The following is an 18549-nucleotide window of genomic DNA, read 5'->3' as shown; positions in this document are numbered from 1 at the left end:
TTAATTGTTTTACACTGTTTAGTCACGCCTCCAAATTAACGCAGCTTACCACAGAACCAGTCACTCGTGCTGCTGTGCTGAGGTACGCTTTTATGTTAAAAATGCCTAAAAAAAAGTCTAAAGTGTGGATTCATTTCCAAAGTTTCAACAACGAAGCAAAGTGTAACACGTGTGAAAAAATTATATCCTGCAAAGGCGGCTGTACAACTAATATGACCAAACACTTGCTCCAACACGGCATAAATCTGAAATCATGCAGCGTTTTTGAATGTTTGAGAATTACTGCTCCTAACATGTCCACTTCACCAGGTAGGAACGCTTACGAGGACAACTGTACTTCAACAGGAATAAATTATATAATGACTGAAAATATCAATTTACATTTTATGTATGCAAAATCCTCACAATTTCCCACGCCGCCGCCGCCTCGTCCTTCAGAGACGGTTACCCCTTTTACCCTAGCAAGCAAAGGCAAAATGACCACAGAGAGAGTTGAAGAGTGCCACAGGGCAGTCACCAGATTTGTGGTAAAAGGTTTACATCCCAGATCTGTGGTAAAAGGCACTCAACTCATTTGTAAATAACATCTCATACATGTAATTAAATTATGCTTTTACATATTTTATAAGACATGCAAACCTTGAGGAAAGCCGTTTCCTAATGGCTGTAATCAGACGCTTTCAAAGTTCAAACACAGAGAAGTTAATCGTTTGTAAATAAAATATCATATTAATTATGAATATTTAGGGATTAAGATGTGCCTGGATGACTCGAGTCACAGTACCCAAATGAGGCTGTGTAATTAGTTTCAGGCGATTTTCATCACGGAACAAAAGACATTGGAATTGCACGTCTGGCCAATCAGAATCAAACATTCTAAAGGAATTAAAAATACAAACTTGAGCTGGAGTGCCGGTACGAGTAGACGTGACACGCAGCGCTGCTTTTCTAATCCGGTGCTCCACCCCACACAGATGTAAAAAATATGCATGATAGATATTTGTTCATTTTAAACCTTGAAAATATATACACACACACACATATATATATATATATATATATATATATATATATATATATATATATATATATATATATATATATATATATATATATTTTTTTTTTTTTTTTTTTTTTTTTTTTTTTATTTAGGGAGATGATAAAGTCTCTTAACCCCAAATACCATCCACCATCAACTTATTCCTGCTTGGTATGAGATCGAGAAGAAGAATGTAATTGTTACTTTGCAAAACTTCAAGAGTGCAGCAATTACATGTGATGCCTGGACAAGCCTCAGTCAAGATCACTACATAACAGTCACTCTGCATTACATTAGTGAAGGGGAAATGAAACAAACAGTCCTAAGAAGTAAAGCAGTCTATGAGGCACAGACAGGCCCTGTCATTGCCCAAGAGATAGATACAATTCTTGAAGAGTTTGGAGTTAGAGAGAAGATAATCGCAGTGACAGTGGATAATGATGCCAACATGAATGTAGCTGTCAGTACAATGCAGCTTAAAAAAATGTCATGTTTCGCACATACGCTGAACATTGCAGCACAGAAGATCTATACAATTGACTCTGTTGCGCGATGATGTGCACGGATCAGAGCTGTCATTGTGTGGCTAAAGAGATCCTCAATGGCAAAGACTGTTTTGAGAGAGAAGCAACATCTCCTTAGTAAGTAATTTAATATTATTTGATATATTTTCAGTCAACAGTTATATTTAGTAAAGAAATATACAGTACAATAAGAAATTGTTATGTACATGTTTTTCAGACCTGCCTCAGCATACAGTCATGCTAGATGTAAGAAACCGCTTGAATTCACTCTATCTAATGATAGACAGATTTCTCGAACAGTATCCTGCCATACAAGCTGCTTCCATGGACCCAAGGCTGAGAGGCTCAACGGAAAGGGACAGGTAAATTTTGAATGTAATTGTGTTCGGAGTGATGATTCAGTGCACAATGCATTATCAATGATCTTTTAGAAGTATTACAGAAACCCTCATAATTATTTGATGTCAAATTTAATGTTTGCACATTTCAGATTGGAACGCATCACTGACAATGACCTCAAAAAAGCAGAGGAGTTTACAAAGCTGATGAAAATAATGTACACATCCACTCTTTGTGTATCAAGTGACAATACTCCAACTTGTGGCCAGGTCCTTCCTATACTGCAAAAACTTGAAGAACACTTCAAATTTCAAGAAGACGACACAGTCTTCGTGTCAGGAATAAAGCAGAAGGTTTGGGCAGATTTGTCTAAGCGGTACCAGGTACTTCAAACTGTACATGACAATACCACCTTCATTGTCTGTATTTTCTGAGAATTTTCTATTATTTATTATTTCTAAGAATAATCAAGGTGTGTTGGAATTCTAAACAAAGATTACTACTTAGTGCTTAAAAGTACTGTGTATGGATTACTTGGATGTATTATTTTAAAGAATGAGGACATCCGACACTTCCTTGAAGAGGCCACAGTGATGGATCCACGTTTCAAAAACAAATTTGTTGCAGACACCATTTGGGAGAGGGTGAGAGTGGCAGCAGTAGCATCAATAAGCAAGGTATTTTATTTTTTGCACGCACACACGCATGCACGCACATAACACACACAAACGAACGTACATGTACACACACACACACACACACTGTGTGGTTGTGTATTCATGTGTGCTAATGCCAAACTCTCTCTAAAGGTGCCAGAAGGGGGCAGGGGAATAGACCACGACAATCAAGACAACACTACAGAGGTTAATGTTAATGCAAAGTGCAAATTCATAATGATATATTGTTGGTCTTAATATAACATTTTTCTTTCATTTTAGGAAGTACCTCGCAAGAAAGTAAAAAAGAGTGCAATAGCAGTTCTGTTTGAAATCGAGGACAATACTCTGCAGAAGAATGTGTCTCCGAATTCTACTGGTCTGTTAGTTTGTGAGAGAGTTAACAGAGAACTTCACTTCTACAAAGACATGCCCTTAATACCGTCCTACTGTATGAAGACCCTACTTCGTGGTGGTGGGAGAAGAGAGAAGCTTTTCCTATTCTTTACAACCTGTCCACAATGTACGTGTTGTGTGCAAGGCTCCTCTACCCTCTCTGAGAGGGTTTTCTCCACAGCTGGAGATACACTAAGCCAAGAAAGGTCTCGTCTTCTCCCAGAGAAAGCAGACATGTTGGTTTTTCTTCAGAAAAATTGCTAACTGTTTTGCGAAGTTATAATTCTGGATGTTAAATTTGATGTTGGATTTATTCAAATTGTTACAAATTGAAATGCTCTGTTTAAAGTATGATTAATAAACACAAATGGAATTGTTTAAATATTGTGCATTATTTTCCACATTTCTATTATTATGGAATCGGAATCAGAACCGGGAATCGTAAGGCAGAAATGGAACCGGAAAATTTCTTTTGATACCCAACCCTACTCACTGGCCACATTAACTCAAATAACCTGCACTTTGCTGAGCAGACAAGCATCTCTGAATGTACAGCCCAGAGTAGAGGTGCTACTGTTACATGACTGGCTGATTGGATAATTGAATTGTATGAACAGGTTTACAAATTGTATAGTGACAATAATAACTTTATGCTGGACAAACTGCCAGTGATTGTGCTCTGCAGTTTCAGCTCCTGACATCAGTTGTCTTCGAATCCAGATCAAACATCATCTCAGTAGTTAAGTCATTAATGGTCATCATTAAGTTGAAATAATATTGAATAAAACATTTTATTGTATTTTTACATCTATATGTGTTTTCCTATTTGTAGATATTAGACATTTTAGATACTACTATTTAATCTAGCTTCTTTTTTGCTCTTAAATAATTTACTTCTGTACAAATTAAATTAAAAGAATATCAGATTTCTTCCCCTGAGTTTTTTCCAGCCTGCTGTTGACTTCTGATGAATCTGAATGTGTAGTTCCTGTCTCTAGCTAAGCCATCATCTGTCAAAGCATCATTATTATTGGACTATAAGAAGTGCTCAGGTGTCCTGATGGTGCAGTGGGTACAGAGTCCCTGGTTAGATTGTGAGCTTGGGTTAAGCCGCCTTCACACTGCACACGACGGCCGATAAACCGGAAGTCATTCATTTCCTGTGGAGAGTCGCAAAGGGGCTGCGTGAGGTGCCGACCATCTGCGGATCCGTAATTTTCGGATCCGGTAAAAAATGCAGACCGGATGTGATGTATTCCAATGTTGTCCAATCAGGTTCGTGTGCGCGAGATGATAATATTACAGTATTTTCCGCACTATAAGGCGCACTTAAAATCCTTTAATTTTCTCAAAAAACGACAGCGCGCCTTATAATTATATATGGATCAAGGCGCTCTGTCAAAATGTTTCAGTATGAAAAACCAATAAAAACAATTTAATAATAATAAAATGTTTCAGTACGACAGGTAAACTACAAAGCCGCACCGCTTGCAGCATTACGGCTACCGTAGTCAGTAAACACAGGTACTGTGCTTACTCACAGTCCCCCACCACTTGTATGTGTATAAAGACCCCAAAATGGCACCTTTCAAGAGACACGCTTGCATAGTTCAAGCTCAAGGCTGTCGGTCACGCAGTATAATATGGGAATAGAGCAGCAGCGAGAGAATTCAACATTAATGAATCAATGGTACGGATGTGGAGGAAGCAAGAAGATGAACTGCGCCAAGTAAAAAAAGACTAAACAGAGTTTCCGAGGGAACAAAGCGAGATGGCCACAGTTAGAGGACAAACTCGACCAGTGGGTTGTTGAGCAGAGCAGCAAGTAGAAGCGTCTCTACAGTCACTATTCGAATGAAGGCAACAGCGCTAGCATGGGACATGAACATCGATGGATTTCGAGGCGGTCCTTCTTGGTGCTTTCGTTTTATGAAAAGACGTAATCTCTCCATCCGCACACGAACTACCGTCTCGCAGCAACTGCCAAAAGATTACCAAGAAAAGCTGGTCACTTTCCACACATACTGCAAAAAGATGATCACTGAAAAGAAGATCCGGCCAGAGCACATCACAAACATGGACGAGGTTCCACTCACCTTTGATATTCCCGTGAACCGCACTGTGGAGAAAACGGGAACCAGTACGGTGTCTGTACTCACCACAGGGAATGAGAAGTCATCCTTCACTGTAGTTCTCGCCTGCCAGGCTAATGGCCAGAAATTTCCACCCATGGTTATTTTCAAGAGGAAGACCTTGCCAAAAGAAAACTTTCCAGCCGGCGTCGTCATCAAAGCTAAACCAAAGGGATGGATGGATGAGGAAAAGTTGAGCGAGTGGCTGAGAGAAATTTACGTCAAGAGACAGGGTGGCTTTTTCCACACAGCTCCGTCCCTATTGATCTACAACTCCATGCGCGCCCATATCACTGATGCTGTCAAAAAACAAGTGAAGCAAACTAATTCGGATCTTGCCGTCATTCCAGGTGGATTAACTAAAGAACTCCAGCCGCTAGATATTGGTGTCAACAGGGCGTTCAAAGCTAGACTGCGAGCTGCGTGGGAGCAGTGGATGACAGAAGGTGAACACACGTTCATCAAGACAGGGAGACAGTGCCGGGCGCCTTACGCCACTATCTGCCAACGGATCGTGGATGCCTGGGCTGATACATCAGTCTCAACTGTGATCCGAGCTTTCACGAAGGCAGGAATAATCTCTGAACTGCCAGGCAACAGCAGCGACACTGACTCGGATAATGACGAGAGGGAGCCGGGCAGGTTGTATGCCGTAGTCGCCCAACTGTTCAATTCGGAAGAAGAATTGAAGAAGAAGAATTCGAGGGATTCGTGGACGGGGAATGAACTGACAAAGTGAGCTTTACATGTTATACGTAACTGAACAATGTTGATTTATGCACTAACGTTTGATTTAGTGGTATCAGACTGTTTCTTTTACTACGAGTTTACTGAATTAGGGAAAAGTTCCCCTCCACGTTTGGGAGAAGAGTGAGCAAGGCTGGGAGATATTGTTAATATGCACATCAACGTTTGAACAACGTTACCATGGGAGTGAACGGAGTTGTCAGAACGCTTAATAAAGTTTGACTTTATCTGACTGTTTTGTTGACATTCCCTTTAGCACAGTTCCATCTAGTGGATGCATAACGCAAACCCAGTCAAACGTTTGACTGCAGTATCTTCTATTCTATGCGCCTTGTAATCCGGTGCGCCCTATATGTGAAAACAGTTCTAAAATAGGCCATTCATTGAAGGTGCGCCTTAGAGTGCGTAAAATACGGTAATACTTTTCACTAATTCTTAACTTTAGTCATTTTTTAACTTTATCAAAAACAATCTTTTTGTTTTAAATACATTGTCATTGATAAAAAAAATAAATTATTAATATTTATATTGTATTATTTTTAATGTTGTGTCCATGTTTCCTCAAAAATTATTTGCGGTCTTTCTGGATTTATTGTTGTATTGATTGTTTGTATTTACTCCATTAATTCATTCATTCATTCACCATGATAAATGGAGGAAGAATACAGGCTCTTGCTTTTGCGCTCCTTTACTGGAGACGTAAAAGAAAATATTAGTAGTAGTAGTAGTAGTAGTAGTGGATAAAACACTACCTGACTCGGAGAAAAAGTCTCAGCTAGTATCACCGTTTAGTGCAAGAGTTGCTCCTTAATGGAGAATATTTTCGTGCTTATTTTCAGGTGTCACGAGAAGATTTCAAGGAGATTCTTCAGGTCATTGGCCCAAAAATTGCACCTGGCAATTTGTCTCAAGTAAGTTACATACTTAACATACTATGGAAACACACACATACACAAGTATGTATGTATGCATGTATGTATATGTATACATCATAGCATACAACATACATATAGCATGTGTGGGGTGTATACTGTATGTGTATATGAAGAGCTCTTTTCCAAAACGCGATAAACGCCAAACCTGTTTTTTGCCAAAACGCTATATGTCCTCTCTCGACCAATCAGAATTCGGTGAGCGTTCGACGTAATCCAACATGGCGGCGGTCTGAGGCGAGAGATGTTTGTTTGTGCGCAGTCTTCAAAATGAGTGTAGGAGATTATTTCTATTCTTAATAAAGTTATTTATTTCCCTGATGTCTCTTTTTATAAAAATAAAAAATAAAAAAACATTTTTAAAATAAAGGATGGATTTATAGCGTTTTGGAAAAAAATAAAAAGAAACTTTGAATTTATATTCAACAAAATTGTTGTTTCATTTAACAATCACTGTTTAACATGTTCAGACTGAGCCAACAGACCATTTTAACAGGATAAATTGAATATAAACAGAATGTGTGGGTCTAGATAAAAAAAAGTCATTTTCATAAAAACTATTAAAATGGATTTACATATATATATATATATATATATATATATATATATATATATATATATATATATATATATATACATATATATATATAGATACACACAAACACACACACACACACACACACACACACAGTATATACGATCAGATTGCACGACTGTCACTAGGGGGCGAAATCAGACAGTTGTTTCCGTATGTCGTGTGCAGTGTGAAGGCAGCTTTAGTGTCCTGGTGAATTTTATCTTAGAACATTATCCTAATATGAGAACTGAATATTTGATAGATTCAGTGCATGAACTAGAAAATAGCTGCACACTCAGATAAACAGTCATGTCTTAAATTTAGTCTGAGTGCCGCCTTGTGTTAAACATACAGGGTTTTGTTACAGCTAAAAGAGAGAGACATTCAGATGTGAGGGAGGAGACCTGATAAATATTCCTGCTGCTGTTACAGTTGTAAAAATAACAACAAAGCCATAACACACACACACGCACGCACACACTTCTCACATTGTGAGGTCCACTTCATGTTTGTACCCTTCTGGGGTCCACCCTTTCCAATGGTTCTACACCATTCAAACTCTAAAAAATCAAACAAGGATTTCTAGCATGGTATCCTTGTGAGGTCCACTTTCACTCACTCACACAAACACAAATTTCAAGTTTTTATAGCTTAGCAAGGACCAAAAAAATTATCTGGAGATATTAAGAGTTTCTTTGTTTGACTGCATCAGGGATTTTATCTAATTTACATCCTCTACATCCAGATACAGATGGAGGCCCTAAACTTGTGTTCGACCAGCAGGTGAGCACTGCAGCATTATTGCTTTTTCAGTCATAAAGGTGTATATAGCAACCTACAAGCATTCCAGATATGTTCTGGCTGTTAATGTTTTCAGAGGGAATGTCTGATTTATGGACTTGCTTGCTTTCTTTTTTTTATCCCCTATCAGCACGTAAAGATCAAAATGATCACAGAACAGAATGATCAGAATGATCAAATCACAGAACGCTGAAAGGAATGAACAACATAGCGACTGTCCTTGTGATCCTTATCCTCATCATAAACTGCACAATCATGGCAATCAATCTGTAGAAGACTTTTTATGTTATGTTTATAAGTTGTGTTATGTTTGGTAATGTTTTGCTCACAAATATTGTTAGAAATATTGTTTAATGTTATTGCCAATATTGTTATAGTTGTTAAAAAATATTTAAATTAATAAAAAAATATTTTTAAAAGTTGGAGTTAAATTGTGAATCTCCTAGAAATTGTAGTTCCAGCCTGAAGAAACAGTGTACTATGTGCTAGTCACTTATACACCTGACTTTGAACACGTCCCTGTCAACATCTGTCACGTGTTCAACGCAGAGTGCAACACTGTGTACAACGCTATGTACAACCCCGGCTAAAAAACACTAATAAAAAGGTTAAACACATCTCTGTGAAAACAAACACCGCTGTCTCTGGTGTCCATGGTACCCCAATAATATTAAGGCTAAAAAACACTAATAAAGAGGTTAAACACGTCTCTGTGAAAACAAACACCGCTGTCTCTGGTGTCTATAGTACCCCAATAATATTAAGGCTAAAAAACACTAATAAAAGGGTTAAACACGTCTCTGGTGTCCATGTACTAGTAATATTAAGGCTACAAAACACTAATAAAAAGGTCAAACACGTCTCTGTGAAAAAGACGCAGCAGTTTTTGAACTTGATGGACTCGTATGACCTGATACAATAGGCCAATGGCCCTACTTATAGATTGGGTCATATGTTAGATCTGGTTTTATCTCATAACCAGCCCATTCAGGACTTTGATGAAGTGCCCTTCTCAGATCACAAGTCAGTGTTTTTTAATCTGTGTATTGCGAAGACTTTATTTAGGCCTCAGATAAAAAAAGCGGACTAGAAAAGTAACTCCTGCGACTAGTGTTGAGTTTGCAGAGCTCTATGACAAAGTATGCAGCTACATGCTCTGAAACTGTTCTCTGCTCTCTAAGTGTTAATGAGCATCTCTCGCAGTTCAAATCTGTCTGCTCTGAGATTCTTGATGTTGTTGCTCTGCTCACAGTTAAACATACTAGACATACTTCCCTGCCATGGGTAAATGATGACATTCGCACACAGAGACGACTGTCTAGGCAAGCGGAGAGGAAATGGAGAAAATCTAAAATTCAAGTACACTACGACATGTTCAGTAAAACTCTGGTTACATTTCAGAAGGCTTCTAAGGATGCTAAACACAAATTTTATTCAGAGGCTATTTTAGAGAATGCTAATAATCCTAAAGTGTTATTTGACACTATTAATGCGGCTATTAATCCTGTCCAAAATATGCACCTAAAATATGCAAAAGTTGTCAGTCTGCCTAAGCGGTCTGAGAATTCAGTAATAAAGACTTTGCTTACCTTGGGGGAGATAAACAAGTTCAATGGTAACAGAAATTGCTGACATAATCTGAAACACTTGGAGCTTGAAGCTGTTATAGGGGGCAAAGTAATTTGTCTACATTTAAACTCATCCTTAAAAATAGTCATAATACCACCTCCACGCCTGGTTTTTCGCGGTGAGTTGAAGTACAAATAGCCGTGCGGCAAAAGTTCTGACATCGGTGAGACATCTCCTACCTTCAGCCACGTCTCAGCCAAAAAACAAGAAATCCAGCTTGTTTTTTGCCATAAAGTCATCAGGATAAAGGTTTTGTAACCAACCACCTGTACATTAAGTAGTGACATGTTCATTCGAGCTTCGTCGCTGGTCGCCTGCTGCTCACGGCATAGGGGCCGAAGATTTTGCTGGTTTACCCCTCTCATGTAGATCCGAACCACCACGGTGCAGCCATTAACCCTTTCGGGGGCAGCTGGCACAAGCCAACTACCTGACACTGCCAAGCGATTGTCCGGCCATTCATTTCAACCGGAGTTAGTCTGGAATTCCTTGCGCAGATCCAGGCTCCGACATCCCGCTTTAGTCTGGCTATAATTCCACCACGCTTCCCACACTTTCTGCCGCGTCTGCATCATTTAACGACAAAGGGCAATCGCCATAGTTCAAAATCCAACCGCCAAACGTGTAAATCATGTGCTTCTCCGAGTCCATGCACATCTACAAGAGGAAAAGTGTTTTGTTTATTTGTTTTGGTTCTTTGCACTATTTACACTTATAGTGCTATACATGGCTGATTACATGGTGTATTTTTATATAATGCACTATGGTCTGGATCTTCAGGCGATCACCTGGTGGTCGAACACAAGTTTAGGTCCTCCATCTGCAGAGGTGTCCTCGCTGAGCAGTGTCCACGTGTTAGCATCAATGTCGTACTGGTAGAAGTCGCTTTTCAGAGACAGAGGAGTCTAAATAGCGTCCCAGCGTGTAGATCTGCCTTCTCTGAGAGTCGATGCACATCTTATGGCAGGAGCGTGCACTGGGACCATTCTGAGACACACACAAAGACACCACAACTTCACTGCTTACGTTTTACCATGTGTATCAAAATCACAATTCTATCTGCATTCAGAGTTTTGTTTACTCTGTATAAACTGCAACACAATCGTATTTTTGTCCATGGTTTTTATTTGATGCAGATATGGGTAGAATTAATAGTACAGCCTTGATCCAAAAAGTCCAAATATGTCTGAATTTGCCTAATGTGACTCACTTAGCAGTGTGTGATTTAAATTTGCTTTAAGCAGGGAACAAATGTGTATCAAAGCACTTCAAAAAGGTTTAATATCTGAACTATTACAGTGTTCACAATTAATCTACAGAAAATGATATTTGTCACTGACTCAAGTCTGTTTTAATGCTTACTGTCTTACACATCACTCACTGTGATTTAAAACCATTACATCATGATGTGATGGTGTTCACATATATTTATGTTTCCCCTACTACATGATCATTTCTGAGGGGAATCAAATAATAATATTCCCACAAAATCAGCAGAGAAATTGCTGAGTCACCATCATAACTTCCTGTCTGTCTCACCTCTTTCTCTGTGTCTCTGGAGATACAGGACCACTGATTCTCCTGCACACTGTAGGCCCAGAAATCTGCCAAGTCCTGCGTGCCATCCCAACCTCCAAATAGATACACAGTCTCTGTGAGAGAGAGATAGAGAGAGAGAGAGAGAGAGAGAGAGAGAGAGAGAGAGAGAGACAGAGAGAGAGAGAGAGAGAGAGAGAGAATGAGAGACAGAGAGAGACAGAGAGAGAGAGAGAGAGAGAGAGAATGAGAGACAGAGAGAGGGGGGGTTTGGCAGAACAGTTATAGCCTCTGGTCACTCTGCGTGAGAAGTTGTTTGCAACCAGATATCTTGATGATCTCCCAAACAGTGCTGCTTTATTCTTGTTATAAAAAGCATGTTTTGATGAGACTTACCAGTCTGCACATCTATCACTATCTGATGACCACCTCTCATCCCGGGTCTGCTGTCATCCCCATCACTTGAGAGAGAGAGACAGAGAGAGAGAGACAGAGAGACGGAGAGAGAGTCAGGGAGAGAGACAGAGAGAGGGAGAGAGAGAGCGAGGAGGGAAAGAGTGATGGGGCAAAAAGAGTGAGAGTGTGTTTAATAGGATGTGGAGGATGAACAGGACAGAAAGGTAACATGAACATTTTAAAATAAATAAATAAATAGTATACAGTGCGTGGGAGAGAGAGCAAGTGAGAGAGCATTTGGGAAAAAAACAGCAGCAGAATGATGGTAGAATGCGGAAAGGACAAAACAGGAAACTATGAAAATAGCCTTTAATCTTTCAGCTATGTCAGACATTTAATAAGCTGCCGTGTATTCTCAGAGACATAGACAGTTAGTATTAAGGCTGCTCAGCAGACCACACTTACTACCTTTGGTGCATTTAGGGATGATCTGACTCCAGCGTGGCTTGTACTCCTGTTGGCTGATGTACTGATTAAACAAGCCATCTACAAAATGTGCACAGGAAACAAGAGACAGGGGAGTCAAAATAGGAAGAGTCGAGCCTGTTACAACGTTAAGCTATAAATACATTTAAACCTGTATACTTTAGGCCAATGATACGTTAAGCCAAAATTTAGCCCAGCAGGATGCAGAAAGCAAACGGACAAGAACAGAAAAGTACCACTGAAAACATAAGACATAAAAACTTAACACATTAAAATAATCTCAATTTTTTTTGCCAATTGTGTCTTTTAATGTGCAAGGAATTATTAAACATTTTGTAAACATCTTTATAACTTGAAATCACATCATTACACTGCTAATAAGTTTTATTACTAACCTTTTTTTAGCTTACATATCACATAAGTTAAGCAATTTAAATGGAAAATATAAGCCATTAAATATTATTGGCATCTCATTCTTTCCTCACTAACATTTGCTGGTCGTTTTAATAAAAACCTGTCCAAGGAGGTTTGTTTCTTCCTCCCTTTTAAAATGTTTTGGAAATGTGTAAAGCGTCATTAAACAACGCTGATGCACGACCAGTTGCAACTTTTTCTGGGTGTTTCTTTTCAATAAATTGAGAAAGTTGTTGTTGTGGGTCTTTGTTTGACGGCGTCGGCTCGAATGCTCGTATCTCAAAAATTTGTTCGTATCTCAAGGCAAAAACTTGGTCGAATCAGCTTGTATCTCAAAAAATTCGTATGTCAATGCACTCGTATCTCAAGGTATCACTGTACTCTCTGTCTGTATTGCAGTTTGAAAGTCTTTTGAAAATGCACTGCACTTAAAATAGTAATATTCTTCAGCATTTTTTAACTGATGTCAAACTGTTTAAAATCATGTTCACATGATAATGATTTGCAGATAAATCTCCTTGATGTCAGTACTGACATTTAAGTGAGTATAGCAAATAACACTGTAGTCTGTTCACCTTGGAACATAGCATGCTTCAGAAAAAAAAAAACATGTACAAACGTACAACAAAATCAAAACAAACGTGTAGCCAATGAGCAGTAAGGGGCGTGTCTTGTCAATATGGGCGGAGAGAGTGTTCAGTGCGCATGCGTGACATTAGCAGAAAGCGGTTTTAACATTGACATGGAGGATAAAAACAAAGAAAGAAAGCGAAGGCTTACGATAAGGCAAGAAGTAGGACTCGTGTTAATATATGATCAGCTTTCCAGCGTTGGAGAGAACTGAAGGAGCAGGAAGTTGGTCACATATTCACAGATTGGAGTTTCCAGAGTCAATAACTCCTGAGCTAAACGTAACAGCATACAATAACAATAACAGGATTTACTGACTTGGGAAACTCCAATCTGTGAATATGCGCACATGCACACTGAACACTCTCTGCCCATATTGACAAGACACGCCCCTTTCTGCTCACGTTTGTTTTGATTGAACGCAGTTTTCAGAAGCATTTCTCAAATCAGAGACCCCACCTTTAACTTACGATACCTTCCAAATGGTGCTTCGGTCACACACAACAAACCCACGTGTCTGACAAAGACCGATAGTCAAATTTTATTTGTGTACTACTTTTGTGTACTACTAATTGTGTAATTAGTGTAATACTAATTGTGGCCGTTAATGTTAAGTTAACATTATGCCAAGTCGTCCCAAATAAAACAATGCACGGGAAACGGCTTTGGCGTGTTAGTTGCAGTGCAACAAGCTATTGTGACATGTAACTATGCAACAAGCTGTTGTAAACAAGCTAACGTTAACTAGATATGTAATATTTTAATCGCTAATATAGCAGATTCATGGAAAATTACATCGGTAATCAGCATTTTTACCGCAACTAATTTATGAATGAATCTGCATCAACTACATTAAAGAGAATCGCTTTATTTAAAGTGAATAAAATCCCCTACTTAATGGAGTTTAACATTAATTGAGCCGCAGCCACACACTTGACACGTGTGTGAGAAGGTGATGAACTGGGAAGCAGGCAGTGGGTCAAACCACTGTGAGGAAGGGGAGGGGAGGGGAGGGGAGGGGGGAACTCATTCATTCATTCATTCATCTTCTACCGCTTATCCGAACTACCTCGGGTCACGGGGAGCCTGTGCCTTATCTCAGGCGTCATCGGGCATCAAGGCAGGATACACCCTGGACGGAGTGCCAACCCATCGCAGGGCACACACACACACACTCATTCACTCACGCAATCACACACTAGGGACAATTTTCCAGAGATGCCAATCAACCTACCATGCATGTCTTTGGACCGGGGGAGGAAACCGGAGTACCCGGAGGAAACCCCCGAGGCACGGGGAGAACATGCAAACTCCACACACACAAGGTGGAGGCGGGAATCGAACCCCGACCCTGGAGGTGTGAGGCGAACGTGCTAACCACTTGTTTTTTTTGTACTTACACAATTATTTAGGTATACGTACATATATTTTTCACAATACAGAGTGCGGTATTTTTTAAATAATTTTTTTGGGGGGACAACCCTCGGATGTGGGGTGGGCATGTCCCCTCCGTCCCCCCCCCTGGATTTACGCCCATCGACGTGGGTTTCGTGTGACGTCGACAAGGACACTGGTATACAGCGCTGCGCAGACTGAACGGCGTATGACGCGCAGTACACACAGTTCTAGAATCAGTCTTGCGGTACAGCGTAACTTAATCAAAAGTCACATTTGTGTCTCGACTACAACTAACATTACCTGGGCACAGACTGGATAACATTCTTCTTAAAAAAAATCCGGTTTAACACTTCGTTTTAATGAGAACGTGAAAGATATCTTAAGATACGATGTTAATACTGAGTGCAACCACGTCCTCTTAAACATCACAATAGCGCCACATTGACACTTGGACTTACAAAAAGCCTTAAATATTAACTTTGGCCATTTTTTTTGCCTATTTACGTACGTGTAACTTACGCTAATATAAGCGCGTAAGGTTAATATATAATTTGCGTCGAGGTCCTGATCGGATTGCTTTAATGATTTGGTTCAGAATCTTGATTCACAACATATTTACATCTAATTTTAAATTTCAAAGATAGAGCTTAGTATATTTTTTATACTACGTCATTTTTTAAAACGAAAATGATAAATGCCTTCATGAAAACTATACATTTACCCACTCCGCAAACAAATTTGCATCACTAATGGCAAAAAAAATAAAAATAAAAATCATGTCCACTTTTCACCTCAAGTGCTTAAAATTAATTAACGTTAATTACTCACCTGACACCTGTTTCTCTCGCTCCAAGTCCAAAATGGCAGCCAGAAAACGTGGCGATGCTGATAATGAGAAAATAAACCCCGTGGATCCACGCGCGCGCAATTCAATTAAAAAATATTTGTTCGTGCAACTTTGTTAAGGATGTTGCTATAACATTTTGTGAAATATTGTTGAACTAACATGTATTTGTATATAGACTCGCATTATTCACAATTCCTATTACCCTGCTGAACAAAGGGTCATTTTATTTTTTTACAGTGTGCAAGCTTGTATTACACACAGTATACAGCACAAACATCATAAGAGGCTAAATCAATTTTTTTTTTAAATACTGAACACAAAAAAAAACCAAATTCCTCTGCCACCGCAGGACATATTTAACCAAAATTGACAGCACACATACTAACTAAAATAATTCAACACATTTTGTTCCCTCAGCAGCCGACCACTGTCGTCATCAGGGAAGATTGCCAGATTATCCCAGTCCATGGCTGGTGGCACTCTGGGGGCCCTCTCCTTCCTCACCAGGCCATATAGTGGAGGACAGCACAAGCCAGCTGGAATCCAGAGAGATGGTCTCCTCATCATCATCGCCGTCATGTGCTGTTGCTGCTGCACTAGGGCCTTCACCCTATCACATTTAATCGGATTCATATTGAAGCTAGTAGACAAGACATGCCAGGCCTACAGTATGCCTTTGATGGAGTACTCACTGGATCAGCATCGTCTGGTGATTGTGCTGGTGGCTCTAACAGTAACACAGTGCTGCCAGACACTGCAAGGCAATAGGCAAACCAAAGTCAGACAGTCCAAATGGATTCAATATGAATGTGGTTGTGTCCCATGTACAGATGGAAGGACATACCTTGTATGAAGCGGGTGGCATCTTGGGAGGGACCTATGCTTGTCTCTATCCCCTGCAACACGGGCCTGCCTTTATTTAGCCCCAAGGCTATGTCCTCTTCTGGGGTGAGGTTAGCTTTTGGTGACCCACCACCCGTGCCTTGTCTGTGTGTATTCTTTTTCACTGCTAAAACAGTACAGACAATGTGTGAGCAGGCACCTTCTGGGTACAATATAGGCTTGTGCATTGTTAAGTATTAGTCAGGGCCCTTACAATTCTGCAGAATGTTCTTGTATTTGATTTTGACTTGCTGCCATGTCTGTTTTGGCCTGGTCATGTTTAATCTACATCACACACACACACCACACACGCACACACACATCACACAAGAAAAGAGACACTTTCTTTATCACACAAGAACATTCAATGGAGTCAGTGAGCAAGCGACCTTGGGTCCTTTGAAAGGTGCTATATAAATTAAAGTGATTATTATTATCAGCTCATCTATTCAATTCAATTTTATTTTGGTGCAGCAACAAAACAGGACAGGAACAGACTGCAACGCACAGTAAAAACAGCAGAAAAAATAATTGTTGCACCCCTGCCCACCCCCCAAGACTTGTACAACACAATAACCAGAAACCGGGCAGGAAAAATCACCCAAAATCACTGACCCTTCGCACCCTGGACACAACCTCTTTCAGCTCCTCCCTTCTGGCAGGTGCTACAGAACTTTGCTTACTAAAACTGCCAGACACAGGAACAGTTTCTTTCCCCAGGCCCCTTATCACCCTGATCAACAACTCACCTTAATTATATTCACTGCTTCATATCTATAAGTACTGCATTATCAGGACTATGCAAATCATCTGTATATATTACACACACTACTGCTGCTATATATTGTACAAAAAACATAATATTGCACAATATTGTTATTTGCACTCCTACACTTTATGTACATAACTGATCAGTCATATTCTATATTCATATTTAATACTCATTCTGTCTATATTGTATAGTTTGTATAGTATAGTGTTAATTATGTCTGTACGTTTGAGAGACACAAACAGCTGGAACCAAATTTCCTTGTGTGTGTCAACACACTTGGCCAATAAACCTGATTCTGATTCTGATTCTCTATTTTAACAATTCTTCACTAGATGGTGTTATTTCTGTTTAGTGGTTGATCCTTTAGCGGAAACAATTCCATCAGTGGAAATAAATCAATCAGTGGAAACAAAAGTGAAGACGACAGTGAAGACGACAGTGAAGACGACAGTGAAGACGACAGTGGAAACAAATAATCTTCCCAACAACATGGTAAGACACACGATTGTGTAACTCATTAAAAATAGGGTTAGGGTTAGGGTTAGGGTTAGGGTTAGGTTAGGGTTAGCTTTTACCATGAGGTAAAAGCAAATCAAAATGAAATTTCAATTGTTTTTGTCACATACACAATTATACACACATATAAAAATAGGCAATTAATATTATGGTAAGAATACAAACACTATAAATACTATAGAGACGAATTGAAGACTATAAAGCAGAAATAACTGCAACAGAAAAAAATATAAATATATCAAGAATAGAGAATTAATAGCTGAGAACAGTGACTGGATCTGAATACGGTATAGTGATGCGTATGAATATGAATATAGAATGTTATATACGATGTTAATATGCTATATTTTCTCTGTTTGTCTGAAAAACAGGAGGCAGTGATCGCCATCCTGGCTTCATATGGTGCACTGGCACTGTTCTTTATTGCTTTTGCTGTCTGTTGCAGCTACCATTGTTCATCCAACAGAAAGAACCAGGTAACACACTAACACACTAGAAGTGTCCAACATTTTCCATCCCAAACAACACACTTTTAACTGTTGAAACGTGCCATTAAAAGCAACACTGTTTAGAATAATAACCGTGCAATGTATGAGTCTGGATTAAATAAATCTTCACTAGCTTAGGCCAGCTTTACATTTCACATCAGTGGTTTTAAGTGAACGTTCAAATCAAAGCCAATTCTTATTTCTATATTCCTTCCGTCCAAGCCATGAGTAAGCTGGCTCTCTAAGCAGAACATGCTTCATTGACGTACAGTAAGGTACGAGATGTATTTGCAAGTAGATCGTTTTGTTTATCTTCCACTATGTGCACCTTTAATCACCAAGGTCCATAACTCCTCCACAGCAACCTCTGATTGAAGAGCTGCAGACGGTGGAGGACAGCTATCATGACAAC

General features: G+C 39.4%; 1 protein-coding gene and 2 long non-coding RNA genes across 3 annotated transcripts in view; 2 read left to right on the top strand and 1 right to left on the bottom strand.

Moving 5' to 3' along the window:
* The window catches only part of LOC132859005 (uncharacterized), a 38335-nt gene extending 27677 nt beyond the window's left edge, over positions 1 to 10658 (bottom strand). Inside the window, exon 1 of the long non-coding RNA XR_009649700.1 lies at positions 10561 to 10658. This is a non-coding gene — a long non-coding RNA (uncharacterized LOC132859005). The remainder of the gene's footprint in view (positions 1 to 10560) is intronic.
* Positions 1888 to 3136, top strand: LOC132859418 (uncharacterized). The gene is made up of 4 exons (XM_060890171.1): positions 1888 to 1925; positions 2054 to 2285; positions 2457 to 2579; positions 2712 to 3136. The coding sequence occupies exons 1-4, from the start codon at positions 1888 to 1890 to the stop codon at positions 2814 to 2816; spliced, it is 498 nt and encodes a 165-aa protein (XP_060746154.1). The 3' UTR covers positions 2817 to 3136.
* LOC132859159 (uncharacterized) lies at positions 6734 to 8394 on the top strand. Its single transcript, XR_009649710.1, has 3 exons — positions 6734 to 6744; positions 8088 to 8125; positions 8274 to 8394. It is a non-coding gene; the product is annotated as an uncharacterized LOC132859159 (long non-coding RNA).
* Positions 10659 to 18549: the final 7891 nt, after the last annotated feature.

Source organism: Tachysurus vachellii, chromosome 16 (assembly GCF_030014155.1).
Source record: "Tachysurus vachellii isolate PV-2020 chromosome 16, HZAU_Pvac_v1, whole genome shotgun sequence".
NCBI lineage: Eukaryota > Metazoa > Chordata > Actinopteri > Siluriformes > Bagridae > Tachysurus > Tachysurus vachellii.
Note: the sequence above shows the minus strand (reverse complement) of the source record. Positions and strands in the feature narration are given on the sequence as shown.